Source organism: Megascapheus bottae, chromosome X (genome assembly GCF_031878675.1).
Source record: "Megascapheus bottae isolate mThoBot1 chromosome X, mThoBot2.hap1, whole genome shotgun sequence".
NCBI lineage: Eukaryota > Metazoa > Chordata > Mammalia > Rodentia > Geomyidae > Megascapheus > Megascapheus bottae.
Genome location: NC_143547.1, coordinates 95,167,367 through 95,194,134, shown reverse-complemented (window position 1 = coordinate 95,194,134; position 26,768 = coordinate 95,167,367). Strand labels below are relative to the sequence as shown.

At 37.5% G+C, this 26,768-nt stretch overlaps 1 protein-coding gene across 2 annotated transcripts in view; it reads left to right on the top strand.

Annotated features, from left to right (window-relative positions):
- Fgf13 (fibroblast growth factor 13) overlaps positions 1 to 26,768 on the top strand; it is a 450,817-nt gene that overhangs the window by 255,221 nt on the left and 168,828 nt on the right. The window contains exon 3 of one of the 2 annotated variants that reach the window (XM_090325758.1): positions 10,415 to 10,582. The exons of the other annotated variant lie outside the window; for it this stretch is intronic. Within the exon in view, the coding sequence (XP_090181884.1) occupies positions 10,415 to 10,582 (168 nt within the window). The remainder of the gene's footprint in view (positions 1 to 10,414; positions 10,583 to 26,768) is intronic. 2 annotated transcript variants of the gene reach the window in all.

The window sequence follows — 26,768 nt, the reverse complement described above, 5'->3', positions numbered from 1 at the left end:
TGCATTCCCTAACCTCTGTGGTGTGTTGAATGATAATAATGCTGTTTCTGCTTTGTACCTTGCTTTGAATATTGGAAATGACACATGAGAAAGGTAGTACTCTATTTTCCCACTCAAAGACTAGTCTGAGCATTCCAAATATTCTATGAGCACCAAATGCCATATTGGTAAAACTTCCCTTTAAGAGAATAAAAGAGACCAGGTGCTCCTACGTTAAAGCCTCATTTAACCAGCTGGGTTTACAGGGAATGTGGGGGACGTTGAAATCTAAGTGTTTATGATTCATTTACACCTAAATCATTAAATGCTATTTTAAGGACATTCAATAGCTTGAGGCTTTTAAAATAATTGTAATGCCTTTTGCTTACACAGAAATGCTGCCAAGAGTAAACAAACTTAAATTACATTTGCTGTAAAACTCTGCTCAAACAAAATTGGAGTGGGTTCTAACCTGGCCCAATGTATTTTCCCATGTGAATACCTAAGAAGAAATCCCAACGCTACATACTGAATGGGGAATTTGAAACTGTGGCAGGCATGAGTGCAAAGAAAAACCCTCATTTAATTGGAAGTTTTTTTAGAATTATTTTTCTGCATTTCAGTTATTTTAATTGAAAGTGATGTCCTAGTGCTTTCCATGACCTAATACTGTACTTCTTTTAAGTACTTAAGGGGCCAGCTTCTTCCACAAAACATAGGTAAAGAAGTGAGGCCTGAGCACTGACTGTCCTGGAGGTGTTGAGGACCGTTTGAGCTTGCCAATTGATGACTATTATATTACAGGCAAATTGAACTAACTGCTTTTGATGAGCTTTAGTGCATCTTGTGGCTAATTAAGGAAAGAAAGATTTAAGCATAGCATAGTTTAAGTGAAAGAAAAGTAGATAAGGCTCATGTATTGATCAACTAGAATATCTTCTTCTTTAGCCATTGCTTTTCTGTTACTGCTACTCTAATTATTGCTATTGTCATGACACAGAAAAACTAGGGTACACTAAGCCACAATGGCATTCACATACTTCAGGGTTTCTTGGAGATCTTTTACAGGTCAGTTCATATGTTGATATTTGCTTTATGGTTCTCTGCAGTCTACTTTTCTATGCCTACTAGCACCAGGGAATTGGTAACAGTCTTCAGAGCTAATGAAATGTGGATTTCAGAGTTCCCATGATATCCCAGTAGACTTGGGGCACAACTGCTCACTTCATCCAGAAGATTTGGATCAGGAATCAGCTTTCCAAAACTGAAATAAAAATCAGAAGGCAGTTGTGCTGTACAGTAATGCAGGCTCTTGTAGTCTGCCTTACGAGCAGTTGGCATGGTACATCTTCCAGGTAGGCAGAGATAGAAGGCTTGCAAGTTCAACCCAAAGTGTACTGGTGCAGAAACCTCAGTCCACTGAGATGCAGTGCTCTAAAAATGGATAAGACTGAGCGGGAGAAAATAAGCTTTCTCTAGCAATTTAGACTGTGATTTTTGCCAGAGAAAAGGTCTAAGATCAAAGTCTGAGAAGATTTCAGGAAGGAAAGTTTCTCCGAGTACATATGACATCATTCTGTGAGCATAACTGGAGTCTCTTTGCTGTTAAAAGCAAACATTTGTCTATAACACACACACACACACACACACACACAAGCAGAAATGGTGGGAACAACATGAGTATCTTTCAATGATGCCAGTTACCTTCATAATGCCAGTGACCTTCATAATTATGCATGGATAAAGCTAAAAAATACAATGCCAAACCTATGGGTGGAGTCACTCTGTAAGTCATGTTGAAAGACTGCCTGGATATATTAATAACACATTAATAGCAAAACAAACAATACCAAGTAAATGCTTCCATGAAGCCAGACATAATTACACATAGCCAAAACATTCCAAGGGTTGGGCCGGGAGTATGGTATAGTGATAGAACGCTTGCGTAGCAGGCATGGAGACCCAGGATCTATGCCTTCTTACCATATACATAGAAAATGATGGAAGTGGTGCTGTGGCTCAGGTGGTAGAGCGCTAGCCTTAAGAAAGCCCACCAACAGTGCCCAGGCCCTGAGTTTAAGCCGTAGGATGCTGATCAAGATGCATTGTAGGCATAAACTCTTTGGACAACTACATAATGATAATTTTAAAAAGAAAATTCCAGGTGATTTTTTGAACAAAAATATTGGTTTTTCTAATTATTCCAATAATCTAGAAGCAGTTAAACTATCTTCTGGTCTCCTGGGGTTCATTCTCCTGATTTTGGCTCTTATAGTAAAGTGAAACATTCTTTTTGTTGTTTTTGCTTGTTTTTTGGTTTTTGTTCGTCATGGGGTTTGAATTCTGGGCCTGAGTGCTCTCCCTGAGCTCTTCAGCTCAAGGCTACGGCCCTACCCCTTAAGTAACAGCACCACTTCCGGTTTTCTAGTGGTTAATTATTGGTAAGAGTCTCAGGGATTTTATTGCTGTATTTGAACTGGGATCCTCATGCCTCAGCCTCCTGTGTAGCTAGGATTAAAGGCGTGAGCCACCTTGCCAGGAAATTAGGGAGTTCTTTAAAAAGATCTTAAGAACATATCCTGGGCATTAAAATCTGGGTGCTTGCACTTTCATAAGTTTTCCTAAACATAATAACTCTTGGAAGTTGAGTCATCTATAAAATGGAGGCAATTGAGTTTTTCATGGTCATGCAATAGGTAACAGATAGGCTCTTTCCTCCTTTCTATGGCTGTGTTTCCATGAATATACATTTAACTGCTACCTAAATAAATGCTAGATCTCAGGAGAGATAGGAAAGAAACCTTACTCAGTACCAATGACGTGACAATGTGCAAGGACTGTGCCCAATTCACATCAAACTCTAATGTGCACAGCAGTCATCTGAGAACTTGGTGCAAATACACATTCTGAATCTGGTGCTATAGACTTGGTAGAGCCTGAGAATCTGCAAGTATGAACAACCTCCACGAATTCATATGCTGCTGGTCCAGGGGCTAAGCTTATAAAGCATAATGGAGCAGAGGCATCTACTCTTAAAAAAGAAAACAGGATTTGCGCAAGTTCACACTGCTGAGCAGTAGTGGTGGACTAGGATTTTAAAATAGGACTTTTGACAGTGTTCCATACTGCACTCTGTAAGGATCTTTTGTTTTTGAAACTTTCTCCTTGAGATCCATTTGTATTCTGTACTTGATCAAAGGCCTGACACTTCAAAGTTCTGCTTTAAAGTTCTTCCATCTTTGCTCAGAAAAAACATGTTTTTTTTTTTTGCAATCAATTGTGCTTACCCAGACGTTTTTTTTTTATTTTGCTCCTTCTCTTAAACACACTGACTTGTCATCTGCAAGAAAACCCAGGTATCTGATCACACTAAGGCCCTAACCCCACGCACAGGCCAATTAAACTAGAAGCTCTGGAGAAGCAATCCACATGCATGCATTTCACAGAAGCTCTCGAGGTGGTTCTTTTTTTTTTTTTTTTTACTTGGGCCTAGGGGCTGAGCACTGTCCTTAGGTTTCCTCAAGGCTAGAGCTCTACCACTTGAACCACAACACCACTTCTGGCTTTTTCTATGTATGTGGTACTGAGGAATCAAACCTGGGTCTTTGTTCATACTAGCAAGCACTCTACCACTAGGCCAAACTCCTGGCTCCTCAAGATGGTTCCTATGTACTGCTATTAGAATAGTAGATTAAAAATTCAAGGAAACAATTACTGGAAAATATAGCCACGATTTCCTATTTTGTGATGTTTTTAAAGAAAATGTAGGATGTTTAGCAAGTCCCCAATAAGGTTCCCAGTGAGATTTTTGTCTTCATTTTATGAAAAGGATCTTGGAGTATCTTCAGACTTCTTTGGCTATAAAGGTAGGCACTGTTCTACATGACATCTAAGGATAAAGGGCCCATGTGGTTAGCTGATGAAGAGAAAGCAGGATAGGAAGGTGCATTCTTTTAAAGTAGCTTTAGAGAGAAACGTCTGCTCAAGTGTTCTGACTTACCAGCTCAAGATCTTGAGGGGACATTAACCTCCAGGGAACAAATTAAGATTTATTCAGTTATGTAAGTATGACTAGTGAGTTGTCATTTTGAAAACTAATTTCCTAATTACTGGATTGAACAGTGCATCTCTGCTATGGAGAACACTATTCACAGTGGCTCCCACGTACTGAGTGCTCTAGACCTCTGACGTTCTAATCCTCCCCATGCAAGCACCAAGGTACGCAGGACTACCCATAAAAATGAATTCTTTTGCAGGTATAGATGATCTTTCTCCAATAGACTGAGACATGATTCTCACTCTGGATACCTAAACACACACACACACACACACACACACACACACACACATCTGAAGAGGAACATTTGATACATGCACACATATATATAAAGAGAAGCATTAGATACATATAATGCATATATACATATATATAATCTAACTTTTCAGCAAAATCTCACAATCATATCCCACAAGCTTCCCCAATCTATAACAAGATGATTTTCTAAAATGATGTAGAAATGAAGTTTATTAATGAACTTACTATTTGCTTTAGCAAGGTTCAAGGCTGTCTGAAGGAGAGCATTCCTCATATTGTTTAGAGTTCCTTAGATGTGTCTTATGAGAAAAGAATGTCCTGGACCCCCACGTACAACAAGACATCATGCCTCTGAAATACAAAACTTGCATTCTGTAGTAAAACTCAGGCAAAAGATAAAGGCATATAGAGATAGACTATTTGGAGATCATGATAAGTTCAACTGTATCAAAGGCAGATAAAAAAGTCCTGTTTGAGGAGGAATACATACACAGGCAGTCAGAGGACACAGCAAGTGCAAGAGATAGAGAAAGTCAAACCTAGAATATTCTAGATGTTCATGGAATCTTGTATGAGTAAGAAGAGAAGTATGTGATAGAATTGAAGATTTGGAAGACCACCATGGCATGATGGGAGAAAAACAACCTAGGCTTAGAGAGGTAAATGGAGAATGATGTGGTTAAAGAGGAAAAGGTAACCGAAATTCCTAGAAATACTTTGTTGCCCCTAATTTCACCATAGAAAATTAATATTGGCATTAGTCTGTTTTATTTCATGAATTGTTACTATAGTATCCACTATTTAAATAACATATGCTGATAAGTAGATAGGTGGGAGGCAAAAATGAGGTTTTGAGCTAAACAGGTTGTATTTGTACATACTTTTCAGCACAACAGGTGCTTGGAGACATGGAAGACTAATTACAGTAATTACTGCATTTTCATCTCACTTCTTTCTGATTGTAGCAGGACATTTGGTCCTTATTTTATGTTTCACCAAAATTGTATTTTCTTGAATTCACTAATGCATATCTTATAACTTTAATAGTTTCATGGTTGTATCCATTTCTGTTTCCCTTGGGATCTTAGATTTCCTTTTATTTAAAATCATGTATCAGGGCCGGGAGTTTGGCCTAGTGGTAGAGTGCTTGCCTAGCATACACGAAGACGGGGGTTCGATTCCTCGGTACCACATACATAGAAAAAAGCCAGAAGTGGTGCTGAGGCTCAAGTGGTAGAGCTCTAGCCTTGAGAAAGTCCAAGGACAGTGCTCAGGCCCTGAGCTCAAGCCCAGGACTGGCAAAAAAAAATCATGTATCATTAATTAGGTTGCTTTGTTTTTTGTTTTGTTTTGTTTTTTTTCCAGTCCCGGGTTTGGGCTAAAGGCCTGAATACTGTCCTTGGGTTTTCACAAAGTTAGATCTCTACTATTTGAGCCACAGCACCACTTTCGGCTTTTTTTTCTATGTATATGATACCGAGGAATCAAACCTGGGTCTTCCTTCATGCTAGACAAGCACTCTACCATTAGGCCAAACTCCCTGCCCCGGTTGTTATCTTTTTTAAAGAGTTAATTTAAAAGGGAAAAAACCAAACAGCCAAACCCAGCATCATCAAACACCTGAGAGACTGTAAGTGTTCCCAGTGTGTAGCGAACAAATCTTGTCAATTCCAGGGACCTGGTGAGGGAACAGGTGCCTTTTCTGGGATTGACTAAATAGATAAGTGGGCTGCCTCTGGTTCATTTGCTGCCTTTAAAAAAAGAAAGAAAAATTCAGTGGAGAAAGAGAGAATGTTGGAGGGCAAGGAATACCGAAGGGAGTGATCATTGCTAATGTATCGATGCTTTCACAAAGTAGTGTAACTTTAGGCTTGATAACAAGCATATTGGAATCCTCACTTCTCCACTGGGCTTTTTCGGCAACTAGCTGTGTGATTTTTATGAAGTCATTTTCCTTTTCTATGCCTTATTTTCTTTATGTTTTAAGGCAGAAGGGTTGCATTACTTTGTCTCTCTAGAAATTTTTTGAATGACTCATTCTTATAGTTTGGGCCATATTACTAATATTTTATTTAAGCCTAATGTATCTATTGATACAACTTCATAAACAAAGAATTGGAGTTATAAAATATGCGAAAGATTAATGAGTAACTTGCTTAAGTAACATGCATTTAAAAATAGCATATATTGGACTCCTTAAATTTTATCAGAGACTGTAAACTTTTGCTAATATCATCCTTTATTATGTCTAGTTTGCAAAAAGAATAATTTGGCATATATGCATATCTTAAGCCACATCAGCAGGGTTAGTAGACACCATCATATTCTCTTCTCTTACTGTTGACTGCTCCCTGATCATGTTCTTTATCGTCATATTTGCTGAGAAAACTAAAGAAAAGTAGGAGATGGTTCAGTGGCCAGGTCAGTGCTTTTTTGCTGAAAAACCAGACTTGGGATATAATATGGCCTTCCTAAGCATTATTAATAGAACAGTTAATGTAATGGGAACCAGCTCTTTCATAAATTGTGCTCCTAACTCTCATTCTACCATTTAGAATCACTAATTCTTGTCAAATCTTTGTCTGAGTATGCCACCTGTCAGTGTCTGTATGTTTGTGGATGTGTGGATTCCCATGTGTGCACTTCTCTCCTCTAACTTAGTGCTACTCCCGTGGGACATTGGAGTCTGCAGTGGGTGGGCTGTGTGATCAAGGCTGGGCAGTGACACTTCTGCAGACCTCTATTCCATAGCTGTTGCAATCATTGAAGTAAGCAGCCATCCATAAAAGGTTCCAATGCTGGATCTAAACTCCAGGTGCTGGAATTCAACCAGGTTAAAACTCCAAAATAGGTGGAAGTTTTGTGTGAATCCAGTGTCAACTTAATTACTGGAGATTTTTTTGTCCAACTCCAAAAGTGATTAACTCTACAGCTAGCAAAGGTACTTGAAATCACTTAGTGCTAGGTTAGTGTGGAAAGTCTCTCTCTGTATTACTGCTATCAGTGGCATAGACAGTCACAGTCCTTTCAGGGAGCCCTGAAAATAAGTGGATTTGATATGATAGCTTGATTTTTTTCAAAATATCCTTTTCATTAATTTAATAATGTCAAGGGAGTGTCGCTTATACAATGCTACAACTGTTTGCAAAAAGAACATTTCTAACTTGTGGTCAACAGAACAAGATCAAGCTATGCTTAAATTGACTATTATTTCTTCTGGTTTTGAGTTTGAATCGACTGATGTTTGAGGTGTTAAGTAGAGACAGCCTGAGACCCAGAGCTAGGCCATTAACTCCCAGATGTTCATGATTTCCAAGGAAATGTGCTGTGCCTGTGGTTATTATTCAGCTGCCTTCTTAAAGGTTCTCATCTCGGAACCTTTTGCACTTGCTAAATTCAATTTGAAGAAGAGAATAGGAGACAAAGGGAGTTTTGTGGAAAGCAATTATCCTATACTTTGGGGACCTTCATGCTTTCCCCAGCATGATGAATTTGAGGGTAAGGTCTTGTGTCACTCAGCATTTTGCTTTCACTAGAATTGTGTTGTATGTAACAGATAACCAGTTGTATCTAATTAAACAATAATGATGGCAGTGCAAGGCATTTCCTGGGAATTAATGACCAGCTGGAAAAAGCTGATGGCTGGAGAGTCAGCCAAAGGCTATTCACTTCAGTCCACCATTAATCTCTAGAATGGCCTGTTTGTGATATCATTGTAGCTATTGCAAAATGAAAATGGAAGACAATTTACTAATATTTGTCCTTACTTTCCTGAATAACAAGTTCTGTAGGCACTGTCCAAAAGTCATCTTTTCCTTTCTGATCCTCCAATTGTTCTTTTAATCTTAAAATATATCTCACATAAAGAAGTAGATGGAAATGGAATTTCACAGTTTTTATATAACCATGAGTATTTTTTAAGAGTTCCATTTTGAGAGCTTAAATATTTTGGATGGTGAAACAAGAATTTGTCTTCAGCTGTGATACTGGAATTTAATAAGTGTCTATATTACCATAACTATCTGCTTGTGGCAGGAAATTGTTGGAAATGTTTTGAATTAGCAGCTGTTACTATCAGAGATGCTCATTCACCAACAAGATTCTATGAAGTTATAGCAATATTCCTAGAAGATGAAGAGAACTCTCTGCCCAGAAAAGCTGTGGTGGTGTGTCTATATAATATTTTGGATTACTGCTGCTAAATGCTAGAGGAAAACAGGAAACTGACTAAAATATTCATCACCTTCTTGCATAATTTAATAACTTATAAAGGAAGATAACAATCCACATATAGGCAATCTATCAAGAACTTGTCCTAAACTCAACATATAAATTGAAAACTTATGCTGCGTTTTATGCTATTTTCTCCCAACATGAAAGATACTTTAATTTAAATTTTATTTTTGATTTAACACACATTTATACTTTGAGGTTCATGGTGAACTATCTCATGCCTGTGTTTTCCACAAAGCTTTCTGTTAACTGGTTGTTTCTTTAAAAAGAAAAATTTGAGGTGGCTGTTGGTGGTTCATTCCTGTAACCCTTACTACTCAAAAGGCTAAGATCCAAGGATTACAATTCAAATCCAACCTAAGCAGGAAAGTCAGTGAGACTCATCTCCAATTAGCCACCAGAAAACCAGAAGTGGAGCTATGACTTAAGTGGTGGAGTGCTAGCCTTGGGTGAAAAACTAAAGACCAGCACCCAGGTCCTGATTCAAGCCATAGTACTAGCGCGCGCGCGCGCGCACACACACACACACACACACACACACACACACACACGCACACACATTTTTTTTCAATTTAGCCTATATTACTAATGCAAGGAGTCTGTGATAATTCCATACATGCACACAGTGTACTTGCTACATGTTTGAAACACCACAATCCCCTACCTCTCCACCCCATGTTTTTCAAACAGCATTTGGTGGGTTTTATTTATGCAGCATTCATCATGTTGTGATATAGAAAACCTCTTTCCATCTATTTCACCCCTCAGGCTCACTAAGATCCTAGCCACTGAGTTAGGAATTCTTTGCCAAACATAGTCTTGAGATGAGAATTCAGCCAGAAGTTTATTTCTTGCAAACACCAAGCCATTATTTTCCAGTAACAATTTTGCTAGTGGTGTCTATCAGTCCTTGTAAATTCATGTTAAGCATATGCATTTGGGGGAGGAGAATGAGTCAGAATGTTATTAATCACAGCTTTGGAGGCACTGACTCATTCCTAGTGAAATGGAATGGCCTCATTGGTAAGGGTGTGAAATAGGAAAAGAAAAGCCATTGTGGGGTCAATTCCCTGTTTCTGAAAATGCAGATCAAAGTTGCACCCACTTGGGTGGGTGGTTTTTAAAGAAAAGAAAGTAGTAATGGTTCCTGTAAAGACAGACATATGGTTTTTGCAGGGGGAAAAAACCCACAGTACACTAATGGTGAACAATTCCTATTTAGGCAATACCCAGGGAGCCTAGAAAGAAGATGGAGATTGAGAAGGTGCCTGCTGTACAGCTAAGACCAAAGTCAGTTGGCCTGGCTCTGATATTGCCAATACAGCCATGAAGGTTTTTGATCCACTGTGTGATTTTTTTTTGGCTTTCAGTTGGGATCTCTGGTCTTCATTAGGGAGTTTTGAACACCTGTTCTTGTTGGAAATCAAAGCATAAAAAATTACTTGGAAGTTAAACCTACTGAAAGGAGAAGACCAAGAAAAGAAAAATGAATGAGCACACTGATTACTGGTTTTCATTAGGCAGTTTTACCTGTAAAAATTTATATTGCAACTTAAATGGGAAAAAACAAGCTCTTCACACACTATGTTTATTTAGATAGAAAATCGGTATCGATATTAAAATGTTACTGCACTGGAGGGTAATATTTAGCACAGTTCTATTTTCATTGTACTAGCTGTAGAATTATATATAAATGATGAGATGCTCCCTGGGCTGTAGTATTTTTTTACAGTCAACCCCTAAAAAGATGGTGTGCAAATTGTTACATATAATTTTTGTATAGGGATATTGTGTCTTTAGTTTTCCTAAAAATAAGGTTTGATTTAAGATGTTCGCTGCTTTCATGAAGCTCTAACTTGAGTTCATTTTGTTATGTGGTGACCACAGTTCTGGATGACGCCCCCCCTGGCACACAGGAATACATTATGTTACGGCAAGATTCCATCCAATCCGCGGAATTAAAGAAAAAAGAGTCCCCTTTTCGTGCTAAGTGTCACGAAATCTTCTGCTGCCCGCTGAAGCAAGTACACCACAAAGAAAACACAGAGCCCGAAGGTTTGTGCACGACACACGTGTGTTTTGCTTGTTTTCTCTGATTCTTTCTCTCCTTTTATTTTTTCGGTTGTTGTTTGATTTTGGATTATGCATTTGCCCTCTGGTGTGCTGTGTGTTGTTTGGCCTCTGCAAAACTAGGAGGCCTGCCTGGCTCACAGGTGAATGTGTTATGCAGTCTCAGATGGGACACTGTATAATACAGTCATCTCTGGCACCGCACACAGCATCCTTCTGCTTTTTGCAGCTGAAGCATTATCAGTTGATGTCATGATACTGTCCCATTCTCGCTGCCAAAGTCGCTTGCTCCTGTAGCCAACATCAGATTGAGTCTGTCCCCATCACCTTGCCTTCCTGAACTTGCAGTTGGCTGAGGAATGGTACTATTAATATGCAGTAATAAGAAGATTGTTTCAATTTTTTTTACCTTTCCTCTATGCTTAGAAAGCTTGTGCCTTGCGCTAAAAGAATGCTCACAATCTCTATCTAGGTGCAGACTTCCAATATATGCACGTCCAGTTGCCCTTTGCTAGACTAAAATGCATGCCTTAAGGAGACAATGAGTAGTGTGTGTTTCTTTTCAGCTCAAGTACAGGTTTGGACAACTCGACTTGCTGTTACTTAAACTCATATTCAGAAGGTATTCATTCCATTTGATGTCACAGATCTAGTTAAAGTATGTTGTTGGCCAGAAAAAAAGGTATCTATCCATTTTCCCAACAGATAGATAGATAGATAGATAGATAGATAGATAGATAGATAGTAGATAGATAAATATATAGATACAATTTTCACACGACAAATGAAATGTGTTTTGTTGTCATCTGTGCACATTTAAACTTGCAAAATGACCATTGAATATTATAATGTCTATGATAACTTAAAAAACAGCTCATCCTCCATTGATATCAACTGATCTCGTTGGCTTTTCCCAATGTTTTGCATTGGGATTGACAAAATACATGTATCCATTTGCAGTTGGGATCACATTTGTGTAAATGGATTCTGTATGTTTACTAAAAGTGACTTGATCCATATTCAAAGTTGTTCTTTTCAAAATCACAGAAATACACATTTAACTGTCTTTCTGATCTGGAAAACACTATCTCCTTGTTGTGCTAGAAGTTTGGTATTGAAATAATTGCTCCACATGTTCTTTTGATACTAAATGTGACATGTCAGAAATTCCTTTACTTTCTTTTTTTTCTCATTTTTTAAAAAAAATTCATTGACCCTAAATGACTACATATATATCTTTATGCTTAATTCTATTTCAGCAGAATAGAGTATTCACATCGATTTTCCATTCCTGATTTGTTATCTAAGTGTTTCACTTGATGTATGACTTATGATTCCCAATACATTTTCATCTGCATGAGTGTTTACAGTGAGTAAAATCAGCCTTAGTGTACTTCATTAGAGAATATATACTTTTTACTTTTCCAAAAGGAAAATTTTAACTAGTGGCAATTACTTTATGGCATAATAGGTCTTCCAATATTTTCCACTTTCTTCTCTCTGAAGTCATATATGCTTGTGTGCGTAATGGTTTTATACTTGGGAATTTGGCTAAAAGGGTTTTGGAAAGAAAACATTGGCCATTTAAACTGCTGGTTAAATTCAACTAAACAATTAGAAACCTAAAAAATTTAACAGTAGTTTGGGCTAAGAAAACAATTGTATAAATTTTAAGACCCCATTTTCATTACATATACATTTGACAGGATTTATTAATTTTCAAGTAGTATCTACAGTGTATTCTGAATACTCATGAATATTTTCAGATATGAAGAATTCTTTAGCAATTCAGTTAAACTCTTTTCTGCAAGGTTTAAGCAGGTTTTCTGCAGGGTTTAAACAAGTTTTCATCTATAGTTTCATCCATATATAGAATGACTGTCATCATGATACACATCTCTGTCATTTTTTTATTTATATATGTTGATGATAGTGATGTGCTTTCAAGTTGAAGATTTCCCATGCTTTTGCCTTTCTGATATGCTGGGAATATTGGACCCAATTGTCCCTTGCTTAATGCTATGAATTATTTTGGAAATAACATCTATTAGAAGTTCTGAGTTAACATTTTAATATGACACCTAATCATCCTACATCACTTAAAATAAGAGTACAGAAGCTAATGATGAACTTGAGGCTGGCAAATGAAGACATTGAGCTCTGTATAGATTATCAGAAACCTATAAATTAACAGAAAACCTTACATGAAGTCCAAAGAAAACCTGCTATATAACTGAAATAATCAACCAATGCTGAGAAATAACATGCTTAATTCATGTAAGCTATCCAGCCTCTCATTGCCAGGAAGTAGATTTTGAATGTCTTAATGGCCATTCTGGCAATCTAGAAGATTTTGGGCAGCATTGGTTTAAAAAGCTATGTGGTAATTTCTTCAGTTCTCTCCTAAAGTTTGTGTAATGTTTTTATATAATTAGTAGAACAAAAAGATTTACTTATTATAAATGGATAATGTATTATTCATAAATTATATAGATATTTGCAAGCATTTTATTGTCAAATGAAGCATTTTGAAGAGATACTTTTACCCTATCAAATCTGTGCAAAAGCATAAGAATTTAATTGACATTTGTTTTGCATATCCACCAACTTCACAGTAAGAGAACAATGGTTTATATAGCCATTTTTTGCTCAAGACAGTGTTAATTTTGCAGTATGATCTCTTAAACCAGGTAATGTTCAATGTCAGAAAACCTCAAGTGGTGTGAATGGACAATTTACTGAAATTTGAGATAAAATAAGTTTCAATTGTATATGTTTTAAAAGTGATTAAATTATTACACAAAGATATATATGCAAACATACACACATATATATAATATAATTCTAAAGCTGGAATTAATTTACATTACTGAATTGCCAAAATCATGCCTTTTGTTACCAGTATAAAGTACTGGTGGTTTTTTGTTGGTAGTTATTTATTAGGAGCAGATTATTTCCTTAGTTTGTGATCTCATTAGATATGTATGGTACTGATATATCTAGGCAATATTGGTCATGATCAACTCTTTGTATAGTTTTATGATATTGGGGCTAGAGCATAAAGCCTGATGCTTGCTAGACAAGTACTCTATCATTTGAGCCATGTACCAAGTCCTTTAAAATTATTTTGGGGTAATGTCAAAGCCTTCATAATCCACACAAAATTATCTAGATTGAACTATCTCACTGGACTTTGACTTTAATTTTTTGAGCTAGCGCTGTCTTTATATTTGTTTTTAGTTATATTTTATTATTAATTTTATTATTATGCATATTGTATATATATCAGGTAGTATATATTATTTATATTTTACATGATATATATGAAGATTGTATTTTATTTCAGTGATTGTACAAAGGAGTCACCATTCAACATGAATAAACTAGGCCTTGATTGATGTTACCACATTAATTATTTCCACTTCCCTTCAAACCCAACTCCTCCCCTCACATTTCTTATTTTCACAGGAGATGGATTAGATATTGTGACTGTATTCAGTCCATTCCTCTCTTCACTAAAGTCAAATTATACTTTGCTAGAGGCAAGTTTCTATTAATAAAATAGTCAATTCCAAAAGAAGCTTTTTTATTTGTTCTCAATACTTGTGATTTTTACTGATGTGATTGTCTCCATCACTTATAAGTGAGAACTTATATGAATACTGGAATTTGGCCAAGACACATATACAAATATCTGAGAGTCTAATCTGGCCTAGTACCAGCTATATTCTTTGTTATAAGAAAGCTGCATGGAGAGTAGAGAGCATTACCAAAATCTTTTTTTTACTGTTCCAGGAGTCTTTTGGCAAGTGAAAGTATAATCTTCATAGCTTTGTTCCTTTATTCATTTTTTTCTATCTATGCTATGTGTGCCAAAATGAAACAATTGATTTGGAGCCAGTCCTGGAAGCCAATCTATTGTCCGCAAAGTTTCTCCTTTCTAAATACCACTCATTGGGCTTTCATGCATGTTTAAAGTTTGTTAAAAAGATCTCACCAAGATATACATGCTTATGAGTAGGTCATATTGAAAACCAGAGACATATAAATCATGAATTCCTAGTGTTTGCTTTTAGGACAGAACATTCTGATTACAATGGTAATTTTTCACAGTTAATGTGTTACAAAAATATTCCCGAACTCAGTGATTTGTTGCCATTTTTTAATCAGGCACTTAGCTCTCGCTCTGTCTCTGTCTCTGTCTCTCTCTCTCTGTGTCTCTGTCTCTGTCTCTGTCTCTGTCTCTGTCTCCGTCTCTGTCTCTGTCTGTCTGTGTCTCTGTCTGTCTGTCTATCTCTGTCTCTCTCTGTCTCTCTCTCCCTCTCTGTCTCCCTCTCTCTCTCCTCCCTCTCTCTCTCTCTCTCTCTCTCTCTCTCTCTCTCTCTCTCTCTCTCTCTCTCTCTCTCTCTCTCTCTCTCTCTCTCTCTCTCTCTCTCTCTCTCTCTCATACACACACACCACCCCCTTTCTCCCTCAGGATATCCATAACCTTTTTATCCAGAGAGATATCCAAATATAGGGCTTTATTTAGAGAAGAGAATGTGTACTCAAGTATGTCAAAAAAAAGACAACAGCAAGCAAAATTTTGGTCTAAATATTATGGAAATTTATATGTAGCTATCACAATGGTGTTACTTCAATAACATCTTGGTTTCTTTCCTTCAGAAAGGGCACATGTCATTGTGATCATGCATGTTACCTAAATAATAGGAGAGGAAAAAGTTAGATGAAAATTAAGCAGAATGCTGACAGAAATGTTCTCTTTTTCATGTTCACATTTTATCAAATTTATTGTCTCCTGTTGTTTTGCCTATCTCATTTTAATACTAATTTTCCTTTGGAAAAATGACACATCAGTATTAATTTGAATTAACAGTTTGATGGAAGTACACTATAGTTATTAAATAGTTTTTTTCACTGAGATAGAATTGGGTAACTGTTTTTGATGCTGATACCTGAAAAGATACAACTGAGATCCATGACTATCTCCTTGAAGATATGAACTGAGAGATATTCCCATTCAGTTAGAAAATTGTAACTGAACAGATGAGAATGGTTTATACGACTTATTGGGCACAGTGGTTCACGCCTATAATCTTAGTTACACAGGAGGCTGAGATCTGAGGATCAAGATTCAGTGCCAGCCTGGGAACTAAAGACCATGAGGCTTTTATCTCCAATTAACAACTAGAAAACCAAAAGTGGTGCTGTGGCTCAAGGGATACAGCAGTAGCCTTTAGCTGAAAAGTTCAGGGACAGTACCCAAGCCCATGACCGACCCCCCCCCAAAAGGAACTTTATGCTACCTCTTTCTATTGCAAAGTAAATCATAGCTTAGGGTCACCCTGCTATTGATAGCACCCTGAAGGATGATGTGACAATGACAGAAGGATGTCCAATAATTGAAGGCAATGGTAACTTAATTGCCACGTCCCAAGATATTTGGCAGAATACAAACCAGAAATCTACTAACGCCCCTGTTGATTAGCAAGGAATAAACTTCCCCTCTCCCACAAAATGTTCACATGTGTTTTTCTTGGTTGTTTTCAAATATTTCTTACAAAACAACTTGTTGTATCCCAATAAAATTAGGGAACAAGGAATGGCACTGAAATGTGTTTTCTCTTTCCTCACCTTATGGTAGCTGACATGATATTGAGTCATATTTGGGAGATAGCTTCTACTCTGTGGAAATGTCATAATCTAATCAAGGAACTATACTTAGCAAGCAATAATTCAATTCAAGGACAGGATGAGCATTAATTATTCCCTTATTGAGTATATTCATCTCAATTCAGTCTCTAGGCTGGCTTTTACAAATAGAAACTAATAACCATCCATTCTCTGAAAATATGATTCACTTTTTAAAGGAACAGGCCTCCTATCTCTTTTTAGCTTATGGATGCACATCAGGGTGGTATTGTTTTCCTAAGACAAACATGTCTTTTCTTTGTACTTCCCTCCTCTTGTCTCCCCGTAGTTAATGTATTGAGTACATGTCTCTGTTGTGTGAATCTAATACATATGACCCATTGAGACATTTGTATTTTCTATAATACTGATCTAGTAAAGTGTTTTGTAATGTCCACTGGATACATGATAGTATACAGTGGCGATTTCGATATTTTTTAAAGCCAAAATCAAAGTAGGATATTAAAAACATCTGGAAATTATCCATTCTTATGGATAATTTCAAGCCATTATATTAGGCATCCTGTTGTGAACATACTCCTGCCCTTTGTTGTCTCAGTAACATTTCTTGCTCTGTTTCTTTCCATAAACAGTCGATAGGCCAATTAAAAAAAAAAAGATCTGCCTTTCTGACTCAGCACTGTTATAACCTAGCTAGACTAGCTTCCATAACCATAAAAGTGTAGACCCAATGACTATTATTTACTTTTTCCCCAAGTCAAGGCCAACCGCTAATGTTACAGATTTTTTTCTTTACTGACATACAGAAATGTTCTACTGCCTCTTCTCCAATGTCTACCTTGTATTTTTTATTTCATGCTAGAGATAAAACTCATGAAACATGGACATGCTCTAGCACTAAACTTAAGCCCCCCTTTTCTCTGTGTTTTAAAGTGTCTTTAAAGTTTGTTAATGAGTTGCAATTCAGCATGCCAACTGAAATGTGCAATGCATCTTCAATGTCACTCCTGCCATCATCCTCGTTCGCCTTCTATCCCACCATCATCTGTCCTCTCAAGTTTCCTACTTTCGGTTTCACATATAATTCAAGAATTATGACTCCATTTGTATACAATTCCTTCCTCCTGGTAAGTTCTGTGCCTGGTTAAAAAGAATTCAAGAATGAACACTACTCCTTTTTCTCACATGGTTAATAGTAATAATATCAATGATTTTGAATTACATATTAATCATATATCTTGGTGAAAAGATAGATTTGACAGTCAAATATATTTCCCAGATTTCATATCACCCATAAGGTGTTATAATATGTGTTATAAAAATTTGGAGGGGCCTTGCAGATTAGGAATTTGTGCTACTTTAAGCATTTCATAGTAAACAACATGTTTTTTGTTTTTTGCCATCATGGGTATTGAATTCTGAGCCTGGGCATTGTCCCTGAGCTGTTCAGCTCAAGGCTATTACCTTACCCATTGAACCACAGCCCCACTTCCCATTTTCTAGTGATTAATTGGAGATAACAATCTCAAGTTCAGCTGGGAGTTTGGCCTAGTGGTTAAAGTGCTTGCCTAGCATGCATGAAGACCCGGGTTCGATTCCTCGGTACCACATACATAGAAAAAAGCCAGAAGTGGTGCTGAGGCTCAAGTGGTAGAGCTCTAGCCTTGAGAAAGTCCAAGGACAGTGCTCAGGCCCTGAGCTCAAGACCAGGACTGGCAAAAAAAAAGAATCTCAAGTTCTTTAGTGCCCTGACTAGCTTTGAACAGTGACCCTCAGACCTCAGCTTCCAGAGTAACTAGAATCACAAGAGTGAGCCACTGACGCCCAGTTAGCAAACAACATCTTGTAGACACTGGAACTTAAACCTGACCACCATGACTATGCAACCATTATACACTGTGAAGCAAGGCTGCTGACTTCCCTGACTGAGCAGTATATTTTCATCACAGCTGGCCTTTAAGGAGAAGTACACGTTTGAAGATGATGTGTGTTCTCTTCTGCTGGGACCCCAAAATAGCACATAGTACCAAAATATTACTTGTGGACTGGGGCTGGACTAGAAATTATTTGTTAGTGATATATGGTGCAATAAGGAGTTTGTGCCATAATGCAAACGATGCACTCTTGCCATCATGAAGAAATGATTACTGTATTTCTGTGAAAAATAATGTCAGCCAAGCTAAAAAAAATACTCAGTGTTACAGTTCATAGATAAGCCCTAGATTTGAAGCCCATGAATAATGTGACCCCCAGTCTTGCCTTTACATGGGAATCATGCAAAGGTGTGTTTTACATAGTATGTTTTAAATAGTAATGATATATGGACTTCATATCAGACCAAACTCAACCAAAAAATAAAAATAAAAAGCTATATAGTCTTTTTGGTGGGTTCTTATAGTTCATGGGTACTTAGAAAAATCTCCTAAGGAAAAAAAATCTCCTAGAGTTTCAAGTGTGCTAGCTGAGCTGAGCTGGAAGCAGTACTTTTAAAAATAATCACCTTAGCATGAGGCGTAGTGCTTGATATTAGCTGTCAATTTAAAACTCTTATCATGTTGATTGCATGGTTTGCAAAGGAGGTGCCAGTGATTAGAGGACACAACTGGACACGCAGCACTTACTATGACCTTTAGAACTTGTAGGCACGCAAGGTATGCATCTTTCCCATCACACACACACATACACACAAGGACACACTTTTCAAGTTTTCTTGTCTTAGCCATTCTGCATTTTTAGAAAAATAATTAGACATTTCTATAGGAGCATGAGTATCTGCCCCTTAGGACGCACATTCTTTCTTAAACACACCTGTTGTCATATTCATTTTTCTCTCCAACTCTGCTGCAACTTGTAACTGTGGGCAGAAGCATTGTCTGTAGATTCATGTGCTTGAAAGAAGCTGGAGAATGAAAAAGGGGTTTCTATATTGCCTGAAAAGCACTCGTACTTCTTCACTGATCTGCTTCTGCTCTGGAGTGAGCGCGTGAATGAAGCTTGGCACAAGCTCCTGGTGGCCTGAGTGTTAGTCCCTGAGTTAACCCAGAGGCTGTCATCATTGACACATTCCTCTCTTATCACACAGGCATAATCAGCTACGGAAGCTTAGAATTATTACAGTAGTACATATGCAAAAAACTGACTATGACATGATTGGGAGAGTTTAATTGCCATCTGTGTTTATAAATCATTCATAGCATTTTAAATTACATTGGTTCAGGTATTCACTTGTTATGCTCTACAGTATTTCTTAATGTGTTTAAGAATAAGCAGATTGAATAATGCCCTTTAGAAAGCATTGAACAAGTGATGTTACATACTTACTTTTTTCAACACTTCATCTTGTCTTGCATCACAGCCAATGTCCACACTCTTAAACATGGAAGTACAAATCACATGTCTACCTCCATCTAGGTGATAGCAAAAACCTACTTAGGAGACCTAGCTATTTTAAGATATGTATTCTCAAATTAGTCCCAAAACAAGCTTCAGGCATATCCAACTTTGGAAACAACATTGGCTTAAATACCAGATTCACAAGAGGGGAAGGGAAAAGAACAGCCTTCTAGTGGGTCAACCTACATCCAGAGAAAATGTCAAGTGGAGTGGCTTAAAGGCACACAAACCAAAGCCCTGTCACCTTGGGAATACTATCAACCACCTTTGTGCCGGTGAGGAAAGAAGCAGAAAGTTTAAGTCACTGACCTAGTAAATGGCAGAGATCCATTTGAATGTACTTTTTTCTGGTTTTTAGTTTTGTTCTTCTTGCTCCATTGTGGTGCCCCAAAATTGTGTTATTTAAAGGAGTGAATTGTTGTTCACACACCATCTTTAGCTTTGTGGGAGCTATAGAATATCATAAGCAAAAGGAGCTCAGCCTACTTATTCTTTTGACCCAGGAATGGGTGGAGCTTAGCACTAAGGAGTTAGTAGGTGGAGCTTAGCACTAAGGAGTTAGTGGGTGGAGCTTAGCACTAAGGAGTTAGTGCCTTGAAAGAACTGAACACATTGTGGTCACCAACAAAATGGAGTGGTTAGCAAATACTTAAATTGCATTTGAAGACAACAGAACTTGCTACAGGTAAAAGACCAAGCAGGTTATTTGCATTTTTTTTCTTTAAACCAGAAGATATTTTTTCTAACTCTACATCAGAGTTGGAGAGAAAAATTAATATGGCAACAGATGTGTTTAAGAATGTTCATCATAAGTGGCAGATACTCATACTCTTATAAAAATGTCTGAATATTTTTCTCAAAATGAGAAAAGTATACTCTAATTATTCATTTTTTAATTAGTTTGACAAAGCCACCAGTTCCTCACCATTATAGGTTAAGGGGTTACTTAGAAATCTGGATATTAACAATGAATTTTGTGCCTGTATCAGGACTTTAATTTGGCTTTCTTCCTCTTGGCTGATGGTCTACCTTTCCAGACATAGCTCTAGTCTAGTTATTTTGCTGGTTAATTGGAGATGGATTCTCTTAGATTTTTCGGCTTAGGGTATCTTTGCACTACAATTCTGCAGGCCTAGGATACCCCTCCTGAGTAGCTCGAATTGCACATATCAATTATCAGTGTTTACCATTATAATCCAGGTGGCTAATCAGTTGATCTTTTTTCCATATATTTGATTGTAATTAATAAAAGGGTTACATTATATTCACCAGACAGAGGGCACATTACTTCACATACATTGATACCCTTTCTCATGTCTTGGTCCCCATTTCCCTCCCTCCACCCCCGCCCCTCATCTTGTTTTCCCCCCATCCCTATCTGATTTCAAATAACCAAATATGCATATATCCAATATATCAGATAACCAGGTGAAACACTGCAACAATATGAGATAACCAAGGGACAGCAAAAGAGATGAGAGATAACATAGTACATTAAGGACAACAATCATTCATTATATGGCTTTTGTTTCTATATCCTGGAGGTCCTTTCATTTAGCATCATACTCTATGGCCTTATGTATCTAGGTTTTGCTCTATTGTAAATCTCTTCTAGGAGAGCCCAAGGTTTCTACTGACTATGACAAATGAGGGAAATCATTGAGCCTATGTTCCTTTGAGTCTGGTTTACTTCACTTAATATGATTTTTTCTGTCTCCAAAAACTATCTTTTATCTATTATTTTAATACCCTTCCAAAGTTTATTGATAACAAAATCTATGGCTAATATACACTGAAATTAGTGTGTGCCACTAATGGACTCTGACATGTTATTTCTTACAATGATCACTTTTTAATTAATATCTTTTTTATTATAAAGGTGAGATTCAGAGGGATTATAAGTACATGAGTCAGGTAATGAGTACTTATTACAGTCTTTGAAGGAAGTGAGTATTTCCTCTTTTCCATCTTTAAGATGAGGAAAATAAGACTTCAAGAATTACAATAACTGTTTAAATCCCCTGGTGTGGACACTGTAGAGCCAATATTAAAATATACATTATTACTGTAAAATGTATGACTTTTGTAGGAGAATGTGTTTCATCCTCTGGGTGACCCTATCGTAGAAGCTCCCATTTTAGTCAGTAGGTAGGTAGGTAGGTTTTACTTATTTAGACATAGAAGCAGAAGAAGAGGGACCTTGTTCCTGCTGTCACAAAAACAATAAAGAAGTGGCATGCACATTGGAGAACAGAAAAACAGCCGGTTGCAAATTTTTAAATTATTTTCACGGCAAATTCTCAGCAAATTACTTGGTCAGAATACTTTTCCCTGGGCCAAGTTCAGAGTCAGAGTTTAGTCACTGTGCTGCCATCTGATTTTATGTAGTCTGTTTCTTGATGAACTTCCCCCTTCTAACCATGTCTTTCTCTATGTTATCTGATGACCTAAGTCCTTATGTGACAAAACTTTCATTACAGATTAAGAAAGCACATGAGGTCTTGCCAAACTGGGTTGGATGGCTGTCATGATACTGTTCTTTGTAATTTTCATAAGAAGGAAGACTTAATTCAAAAAGTATTTCCTTCTAAAAGCATAAGAGGGCCCAGGAGTTCCTATAATGTTTTTGAAACTGCTATGGCTTGGTGTTTATCCATCCAATTTAGCTTGTTTAATGTGGCAAACACTTCAGTTGTTATTGTTAATCTTCTCTGCCACCTCATGACATAGCAGACTGGAGTCATGGAGGGCATGCTGGGGCAAGAGAGGGTGCTGGAAATTTGGCTTGCCTAACATGCATGAAGGCCTGGGTTTGATTCCTCAATTTCCACAGCAACAGAAGAAGCCAGAGGTGGTGCTGTGGCTCAAGTGGTAAAGAAGCTCAGGGACAGTGCTCAGGCCCTGAGTTCAAGTCCTAGGACTTGCAAAAAAAAGAATCTGGAGTATAGAGATGTGACATAACAGCTAATCATTTGTCATAACTAGAATATTTATTCCAATTTCATTTTATTGTCAAGGCGATTACAGAGCAGATACAGTTACACACATAAGATAGAGAGCACGTTTCTTGTGGAACATTTGAAAGCAACTCTTTAATTCCCACACTTGAGCTTTTCCACTACACTATGCTCTCTCAGCTATTCTTGTATCTGATTGCTTTCAGGTGTAAGACTAGAGAAAAGCGTTCTCAGCATTGTCTGTTCCACTGCTGGTGAGAGCTAGAGTTTAGAAGAAAGCTATAGAACTATCCTAAAGCTAACTAGTGTGTACTACTACTGTACCCAATGGATACTTCCTTTGGGACTTCTCAATATCTTGGTTTGAAATCTCTGCAAACTGTAAACAAGGGATTAAACAGATAAGCCTCTGTGAGATGTGTCTCATGTTTTTCCTCTTTGTCTCTCTATGAACATCCATTCCCAATAGGTTCACTTCACCCTATAGAGAAAGGCTTCAAATTCATAGTTTACCTTAAGGAACTACCAGGCCTTAACACTGGCTTAGCTGATTCTGCCATGAGCTGTTTCACTATGAAAGGAAAGGAGGGCTGGGAGTGTGGCATAGTGGAAGAGTGCTCACCTAGCATATACAAAGCCCTGGGTTTGATTCCTTGGGGCCATATACACAGAGAAAATCTGGAAGTGGTGCTGTAGCTCAAGTGGCAGAGTGCTATCCTTGAGCAAAATGTATCCAAGGAGAGTGCCAAGGTCCTGAGTTCAAGTCCCAAGACTGGCAAAAACAACAAAAAAGGAAGGGAGTATGGCAGAGTTCTGAAACACTTTTGTTTTCAAGGTGTAGTGAGCAAAAGTTGAACAAGATTTGGCTCCACCTGTCCCATTTTTAATTCTTGCCTCCAATTTTTTTTTGCCAGTCCTGGGCTTGAGCTCAGGGCCTGAGCACTGTCCTTGGACTTTCTCAAGGCTAGAGCTCTACCACGTGAGCCTCAGCACCACTTCCGCCTTTTTTGTGTATGTGGTATCAAGGAGTTGATCTTGGGTCTTTGTGCATGCACTCTACCACTAGGCCAAACTCCTGGACCCTTGCCTTTAATTTTTATGCCCACCTTAGGTTATTCACCTTAGAATATAGATTATTTTAAGATTGTCTTTTACAAATGCAAGGCGATTATAAGGATTCATGTATCCAGACTGGAGCTATTCATACATCTCTTTTTTATGTGAGCACAGGTGATTGAATTAGATAAAGACTGTTCACAAAGTCTGTGCATGGGAGCTGTCTTGGTTGATTCTACTAGACATTTTTCATCCTCTCTGTGATGACACATTTGACTTTTCCCCCTTTCAAATATGTAGTACACAGGGACAAGGAAATATGCTACTTTATAGTCACTGAGTGCTATTCTAAAATGGTTTGGGGTCATACACATCCACACAAGTAAATGCAAATACACATACTACTGTTTAAAGTAGTTTACTTGGGGAAGGGGATCAAAAGCAGAGAAGAAGTACAGCTCGCCGGGCCCTGTACTAAACTCTTTTCAGGGCAACCTGGCAAGGCTCAGACTAATGAAAGCCCTCAATGGGATAATGTGGGTTCAAGCAATCCATTCATTCAGCGAGGACATTTGTCTAGCAGGCTGCCTCTGGCTATAAATAAAATCTGGTTCTGTTCAGGCAACAAGAATGAACAAAGGGTATTTCAAAAAGTGGAGATTATAGAATCTTCCAGGCAATAACTTTTCCTTCTTGTTCCCTTTTCAGGTATAGGCCTTCTGTGTTCACTCAGTTTTTCCCAGTGAAGGTAACATTGTGAAACTCATATTAGATCAATTGATTTAGTAAATCTCTAATTGGCATGCTTGGTTAGCTGTTCACTTAGTGGATAATTGCTTAAGTATATTCAGAATATTTGCTGAGGAAAGTAAAAAGAAATGTCCATGGCAAATGACAAATTACAAAAGCTATTCCTCCAGTGCTTTTAGGGACACTTTTATCCAGTGCACCTTTGTGTGTGTGTGTGTGTGTGTGTGTGTGTGTGTGTGTGTGTGTGTGTGTGTATGTATGCTGGTCATGGACCTCAAACTTAGTCTTTTCCCATTTGTTCAATGAAACCTTTGTTACATTTCATTCATTTATTTGCACACTCAGCAATGATTGAGCAACTTTCCTATGTGTCAGATATCATATGGCCATATTTTGTAATTACTCAGGACTAAATTCCAGGCTGATAATCAATATTAAAACCCACCAGTCCTGTGGTCTGTGTGTTAAAAACTATGCAGGTAGATAAGTCTTTTATATCCAGATTTCAAATCATTAAAGAAATGGAATTTTTATGTTATATGAAACTGCTATTTTAAATATTTTGAGGAACTTATATATATGTTTCTGTGCTGTTTGTCCTAATTTACATTCCTATCAATGGTGGTACAGGTTTGCTTTTAAAGCATATTTGCTAGCACTTGCTCTCTTTTTATATTTCATTGCATTTTTAAATCTGTATCCCCTGGTCATTACTGATGCTGAGTGATGTTATCCTGTATGTGTTAGTCATTTATATCTTCTTCTGAGATGTATCTATTTGGTTCATTGTCCATTTCTTCAATTTTTGTAAGACAGAAAGGAGTGATTCATTGGCGAACTTTTTGATTCACCTCAAAGAATGAGGCAGGAATGGAGGATAAACAGAGTCATCTAAACAGGAATGGTATGCCTCAAAAGCCTGATATAAGCCGGGTGTGATGGCTCACACCTGTAATCCTAGCTACTCAGGAGGCTGAGATCTGAGGACCAAGGCTCAAAGGCAGCCAAGGCACGAAAGTACCTGAGACACGTATCAATAATTAACCTCTAGAAAATGGGAAGTGGTGGTTGGCTCCAGGGTAGGGTGGCAGTCTTGAGCTGAAGAGCTCAGGGACATCACTCAGGCCAAGTTCAAGCCCCATGACCCCCCCCACACAAAAAAAAGCCTGATAGAGGCAGCTAAAGAAGTCCAACTCACCCAAAGAGGGCTTGTGCCCAGATCTTAGTAGTTTTTTTTGTTTTTGTTTTGTGGTTGTCTTCCTTTTAAGTTCCTTACGTGGTTTGGACATAAAGCCCTTATGAAATATATAATTTACAAATACTTTTTGCAGTCCATGGGTTGTCTATTTACCCTGTTTCCTTTGTTTTGTAAAAGTTTATTTTGATGCAATCCCATCTGTCTAATTGTGGTATTTTTCCCCTGTGTTGTTTATATTTACCCAAAGATTTAAAACCAATATGTTAAAGAGATATCTGTATACTCATATTCAATGCAACACCATTAACAAAAGGCATATTATAAAATCAATACAAGTATCCATCACTGGGTAATTGTACACAGACTCTTTTTCTCCCTCTCTCTGTCCCTCCCTCTCTCCTTCCCTCCCTCCCTCTCTCCCTTCCTCACTCCCTTTCTCTTTCATTCTCTCTCTCTCCCTCTCTCCCTCTGTGTCTCTCTCACTCACACACACACAACTCTCTCTCTCTCTCTCTCTCTCTCTCTCTCACATACACACACACACACACACACACACACACACACACAAACACACACACAGGTATAATAGCCTGGTATTATATCAATGGGGACAAAAATCTAAACACTTTACTAGATGAAATAGACTAAATACAAGAAATCTAAAGCAATTGAACTCACAGATTCAGAAAGTAGAATGTAGAAGCAGAGACTGATATTGGCTGGAGTCGGAAAATGAAGCAGTAACTATCAAAGCTGCAGTTTGATAGAAGAAATGAGTTTATTCTTTTTTCTTTTTCTTGGGATGGGTTCTGTTCTTATCATGGAGGATATTACATTTTTGCAGTTGATTGAGTTGGACTTCCACATTGTGTTAAAAATCATAACATCATATTATACCCTGTAAATATATACAACTATAATTTGTCAATGGGTAATAATATAAAAGGATAAATATTTTTAATATGTATCTATTAGAGAACATATTGTTACACTAAACAGAAGATAATTCTTTTCTATAAATATATTCAAATGCAATCTGTTCAAATTTTAATATAACGGGTAGCACAGGGCTGCTAACATTATATTGTCTTGAGAGTAAATATGACATCCATGCATCTACCCACTAATAATATTTAATGTTTGCAATATTTTCTTTTTTTGCCAG